This window comes from Struthio camelus, chromosome 1 (assembly GCF_040807025.1).
Source record: "Struthio camelus isolate bStrCam1 chromosome 1, bStrCam1.hap1, whole genome shotgun sequence".
Lineage (NCBI taxonomy): Eukaryota > Metazoa > Chordata > Aves > Struthioniformes > Struthionidae > Struthio > Struthio camelus.
In genome coordinates, this window is record NC_090942.1 from 192,263,890 (window position 1) to 192,269,889 (window position 6,000).

A 6,000-nucleotide genomic window follows, 5' to 3' on the forward strand; every position below is an offset into this window, starting at 1 on the left:
TGTGGTGACTAGTAGAAAATGCAAATGCTATCTTATTCGTTATCTAACACAGACTTACGAGCAGCTTTATGAGTTTGTGAAATGTAAGTTTTTCTTTTCTTTTCTCCCCCCTCACCCCCAATGGATGACCTTCTCACCTTGTGGAGACTTTCAAACGTGTTCTTATCAGAGAAGAACAGTACGACTCCATTATAGTCTTCTACAATTTAGTGTTTATGCAGAAACTGAAAACGAATATTTTGCAGTATGCCTCCAACAGGGTAAGCTATGTTAGCAGTGTCCAGTATTATTTAATAGAATAGGAATAAATATAGAATAAAATCTCATTATTTTATTATCTTTATAGCCTCCCACTCTGTCACCTATCCCACACATTCCTCGCAGCCCTTACCAGTTTTCCAATTCTCCTCGGCGTGTCCCTGCTGGAAATAACATCTACATCTCGCCCTTGAAGAGCCCATACAAATTCTCTGATGGGTTTCAGTCACCCACAAAGATGACTCCGAGGTCTAGGTTGGTTACAAATGTTTCTTTGAGTAAATTAAAGTTATTGGTAAGAATTTAATGGAAGCAAGTTTGAAAAACTGCACTTCGTAGTTTGTTAATAGTCTGTGGTTATTGTACTTTTTCTCATTAAAAGGTCTGTGTCCTGTATTTAGAGTCGTTATTCACCCCTTTTCACCCCTTGAGCCCTTTTCTCTTTCAGTTTAGTCAGTGCTCAAGATTCTTCTAATAGAACAGTTGCATCCAGGAGGATTTTTTTCTGACCTAGCTATTTAAATTTTGTGTTGGTTTTGACTCTGTCTCTATAAGAGACGGATCATTTTTGTATACTGGTTTAAAGAGAAAATACATTTTTGGGAAAGATGGTTCAGAAAATTTAATTTGCTTAGCAGAACACTTCAGACTTTTTGTCACTAGTTTTCAGCAGACGAGGATGATGGCAAATGAAAGTCATTTGTCTGTAAACAGCATTTCCATCTCACTCTTGAAGAGCCTGTGCAAATTTCCAGTGGGCTTTTCAAACTAGGGTCAAATGACCCTCTGTGTAAAAAGTTACAAATATTGTTATATGTTTTGGTTGAAGTCTTGCATGATTTTCATTAGCAAACATCTAAAGGTAATGATTAAAGGATGATTATCTGGGTACCCAGCACTGAAGTGCCTTCCTGGGGAAGGGGTGGACTGTGTGGGCCTCTGAGTCTTTCCAAGCCAGTTTCTCTTCTCTCTATATGGGACAGTTGATTTGGTGATTTCAGCATTCACTGGCCCTTGTGGAGACATGATCTGTCTGAAGACATTGAGCACACGGTGAAGTGCTGCCTGGGTTTGTGCTGTTAACAGAGAGAGGTGGGAAGAGACTCTGTTAATGGCTTATGCTATGTCATATATTTAACTTAGTGGATGTTTCTGTCCCACATGGTTAAATGTGGCTTACTCCTAAATGTTTCTCCTCTTCATTTGGCAGAATTTTGGTGTCAATTGGTGAATCATTTGGGGTGAGTTTTAAGATTTTTAATGTCTGGTCTTATATACATGTAACTTTTGGAGGGATGGGGAATAGCTTTCTGACAGCTGTAGAGTTGGCCAGTGAGTATCTCTAATTTAATGTAATGTTTCTGGAATTTGTGAGCACAAAGGCCCCTGGGGTGCTTTAACTCCTTTCAAATATTCAGACTTCACTTTAAAAGATCTTGTATTTTGTTAGCTGCCTTGAGAGAAGGTAGAGTTCTTAGACTGGCAGTTTTAGAACTCGTTTTAAGTGGATGATCCAAGAAAGCTGGAGCAGTTTCAGGATTGGTTGCCAGTTTTTGTTTACTCTTTTCTTGTAATTCCAGACTTCTGAAAAATTTCAAAAAATAAACCAGATGGTGTGCAACAGTGACTGTCAGCTGAAGCGCAGCGCAGAAGTAAGCACTGCTCCTAAGCCACTGAAGAGGCTGCGCTTTGATATAGAAGGGCAAGACGAAGCAGATGGAAGGTGAGATTATTGTGCTTGGCTTTCCAGTAAAACAAACAAAATATCTATTTTTTTCTCAAGACTTTTAAAATATAGCCTGACTTCTGTTAATTTGTGAATATTCATAAATATATTAAATGAGATGGTAGTGTAATACTTCTCAGACACTTTCATGGCAGAAGTGAGGATTTATCTTTGATGCCTATATATCCAGCATCCCACTGTTACTACAAAGTACTAAACCATGCTGTTTCCTTTGGTCAGCTTTAAAAAAAAAAAAAAAAAATCTGGCATCTCTTGAGTGGAGAGCATCTCTAGTGGTAACTATCTCCAGTATCTTTATTACAAAGGAAAAAAAAAAAACCAAGTCCAGTCTTTGCATCTTTATAAGAGAAAGCAATAGCACTGAAATGGAGTAACCCCAATTTATAGACAAGTTTATTAGGAAAAAAAAAGCTTAAAATATTATTTTATTCTCTATTAATTGAACGCTTTCTGTCTGCAGCAAACACCTACCCCAGGAGTCCAAGTTTCAACAAAAGCTTGCAGAAATGAGTGAGTATTTTTTTTTTTTTCAGTTACTGCACAGTCAGAAATGCCTTGGTTAAGTGTTTGTGGCAACTTGGATAAAAACATTGCTCAACATCGATGTCATTTCAGTAGCTTGCTTACTTTTTTATACTTGCTCCATCTAATCTTGAAAATGCAGATTAAAATGGAAAAGCTTTTTTTGGATTATTAAATGGCATAGCAACATAGACAATGCTACTACTTGTAAACAGGAAAATGAGCATGCTATATTCTTCCTAAATACTAGAATTCTTAAAGTGGAATTAAGTGCTTGCCAACGCTTTCTCATTTGTTGTTTATTGCAATGAGAGCCCCTTAGCTGAGAGCTCGCAGCTATAGATCAGTGGTAGCTGCAGCAGTATTTAGTTGAACACCTTTTGAGTCAGGAAAAGGAAAAAATGTGTGAAATTTTGTGTGGCGCTTTGTCTTTTATACTAGAATGCCAGAGACTGCTTTTTCCACTCCTGTGGATCAACGTTTCTTTCAGATTTTTGTGGGAATCACTCTTCTGTTTTTCAAATAAAATTCTCGTCTAGCTCATGAAAAACAAAACTACTCCATCCCCCTCATCTTTTTTTCCCCACTCCTGAGAATGAACATGCTGGGTCTGACCAGACTTCCTCGCTCTGGTGGAGCCCGAGTTCTGTAGCTGAGTAGATTTGCCCCTTATTTCTTGCCTAGCAAGTGATGTTCTTCAAGATGGCCACAACTACGGAGCCAGACACCTCTCATTTGTTTTAGGGTATGAGGAAATGTTTCAGTGCTTGCTTGTGGCGGACGTTAAGAAGAGATGCTATTTCTGTGTAGTTGCGTTAGGGTGTGATGGAGCAAAAAGGCATTTTCTGGGCAGGCAGGTGGTGAGCTGGCTTGGGGGTGATGGCACTTCTCAGAAGCTGTAGCGTCTGCCTGGCCGCGAGAAGCTCCCTAAGTGATGCTGCTGGTCGTGAGCATGAAAATGGACAGAAATTAGGATTCAGTTCAGAAGCAACAAACACTTCAGTAAATAGGTAGAACGAATTCCTGGAAGTGTGTAAAATTGAACAAAAATTGCTTAGGTTTGCTCAGAATTATGCATTTACAATAGAATGCAGGATAATTGTTATTTAGGAGAGTCGTATGCTTCTATTCCTTGTGTCATTATCCACTTTTACAGTAAATTATCATGTCCAAAATAATTTTTTTGAAAGTATTTAATTTCACTGTCTTTTTTTGTGTGTATGTGTAGCATCTACTCGAACACGAATGCAGAAGCAGAAACTGAATGATGGAAATGATACCTCAGCCAGTGAAGAAAAGTGAGATTCTTCTCAGGACCAGGGGCTGTACTGCAGGCTCCTTTTAGCTTGTTTTTATCTATCAGCCTCCATTAATTGAGTTGCTTTTTTAGTTGCTTTTTTATTCCCAACTACTAGCTGAAAACATTTGAATTTTTTAATTTTTAATATTTTTCATGATACTTTGCCTTATGATGTAGCGTGTATACAACGTAAGCCACTGAATTTGTTAATTTATACATTTTTTTGAGGATTTTAAAAACAGACTTGGAAAATGTCTTCGTTTCCTGTTGCAGCATTGCTGGTATCAGCCAATTCAGTCGTCTTGGATTGAATTCTTCTGTCTAAAGACAAAACGTTAGCTAGAATGATTTGAAATGCACTAATTTTGTCTGTTAGATTTCATTTTATATTGGAACTTGATGCATTAATTGCAAATTTTGAGAAGCGGAGGCCAGATACTGCAAAGTTTTTTAACTATATAATTACCACATCAAATTCTCATTAACTTAAACTGCACAGCAGTTGCAGAAGTTGCTGGGTTAGGGCCTCTCATTGCAAGTACAACCTAACAGCAAAGTGAATTCCTTATGTAGCCATACTACTGAAACCAATAATCCATACCTCAGATACTTAGCATCTGGTAGTACTCCCTCCCCAGGTCCCACCCTTCTGCAATTTGAGAGGACAGTTACGCTGTCCATCCGTTTGAACTTCACTGAAGACAAATCACTCGGAGGTTACGTGAGTCCCAGAAACAGAGGCTTCTTCCCATATGTAAAATACTCAAAGTGCACTTTCTAATACTGAAAAATTCTATTAAACAAAAACCCCAGCTCCACTTGGTATACATAAGATACCAAAATCCTGATAATAGAATGTTCTTGAGGTGACTTCAATCTTAAATCTGGCTATAGCCAAACCAAATAGCTAGAGAAATGGGCACACAACCTGTTTCCTAGAGCAGAAAGCTGCGTGTTCCAGGTAAGAGTAGACTGGTGTCTGAAAACACAGCGCGTCTCCCGTTGGTCTTATTGCAGCATCTGCACAAAAGCCTGACTTCGTGAGCCCGCTTTGGGAAAATCTGTCTGCTTTGTTTTACCAAAAGGAACTATTTAATAGGCTCCTTGTGAATTGTCACAACTGAAAACAAACAAAATCGTTTTCTCATCTTACGTGCTTGTAAGTTACTGATTCAGATACTGGATTTTTTTCTTGCAATGGTAAAGAGATTGCAAAATAGCCAGTTAAGGAAGCACATTTTATTTCTAGTGGACTAAAACATAAGTAAATGAATGAGGTCCTCTTTTAAAATTAACTGTTTTTATGAAATGAATTTTTTCAACTGCCTAAATTAAAGCAGTTACAGTAGAAAAGCATGCTATTCATTGCACATTTTAAAACAACATCTCTGGGTAGCTTATTTAGAAATTGCTTAGCTGAACCTAGTATACTTACAATATTACCTTTTAAAGAACAGTTCTTATGTTGATCAGAATCTAATCCTAGAGCTACTAAAAATTCTACATACAGCACACTGATTTGTCAATGGATTTTAAAATAAAACTGGGTTTTTTTTTAAGTCTCAATATGGCTTCAACTTTGTTCTTGGAAAAAATGTACAGAAGTGTTAGAGTACCTTATGTTTATTTTCTCACTTTTTGCAGAGTTTTACAGACAATATATGGTAAACATTGGGGTACACTGGCCTTAAGTTCTGTTACGACAGCTGAAGTTCTTCCGTGATCTTACCGAGTCCTTTGGCTAGAGAACTGCAGGGGTAACATTGCAGAGTCCAGTACCTAAACAGATTTCTTATTTCCTTACTGTGACAATGTATTTTTGTTCAAACAGACTGAAGGCTTTACATCAAATGTATGATAATATTTTGTACACCTAATCAGTTTCACTCTTTTCCAGATAAATAAAATAGCTTTTAAAAGAGATATAGTTATTTTGATAATCTGATTTTATTAGACAAGAAGGAGGTTTCATATGGAATGACGTCCTTCTGTCCTTCCACTGTGATCCTGCTGCTGGTGCCAGCAGAGGTTACTGCATCTCCAGTGATTCTGTACTGGTGCTGAGGTCCAGATGCAACTACAGTTGGACTTGCAGTTATCTTGAAGTTCCCAGAGTTCATTCTGGGAACAGTTTAACTCGATCTGAAAAGGTTCTTCTAATCATAGTTTTTGT

At 37.7% G+C, this 6,000-nt stretch overlaps 1 protein-coding gene across 1 annotated transcript in view; it reads left to right on the plus strand.

The window, feature by feature from the left end:
* The window catches only part of RB1 (RB transcriptional corepressor 1), an 84,650-nt gene extending 78,900 nt beyond the window's left edge, over positions 1-5,750 (plus strand). The window contains exons 22-27 of the mRNA XM_068929818.1: positions 147-260; positions 347-513; positions 1,469-1,499; positions 1,839-1,981; positions 2,466-2,515; positions 3,756-5,750. Coding sequence (XP_068785919.1) covers positions 147-260; positions 347-513; positions 1,469-1,499; positions 1,839-1,981; positions 2,466-2,515; positions 3,756-3,829 — 579 coding nt within the window. The 3' untranslated portion in view covers positions 3,830-5,750. The remainder of the gene's footprint in view (positions 1-146; positions 261-346; positions 514-1,468; positions 1,500-1,838; positions 1,982-2,465; positions 2,516-3,755) is intronic.
* The last annotated feature ends 250 nt before the right edge of the window (positions 5,751-6,000 follow it).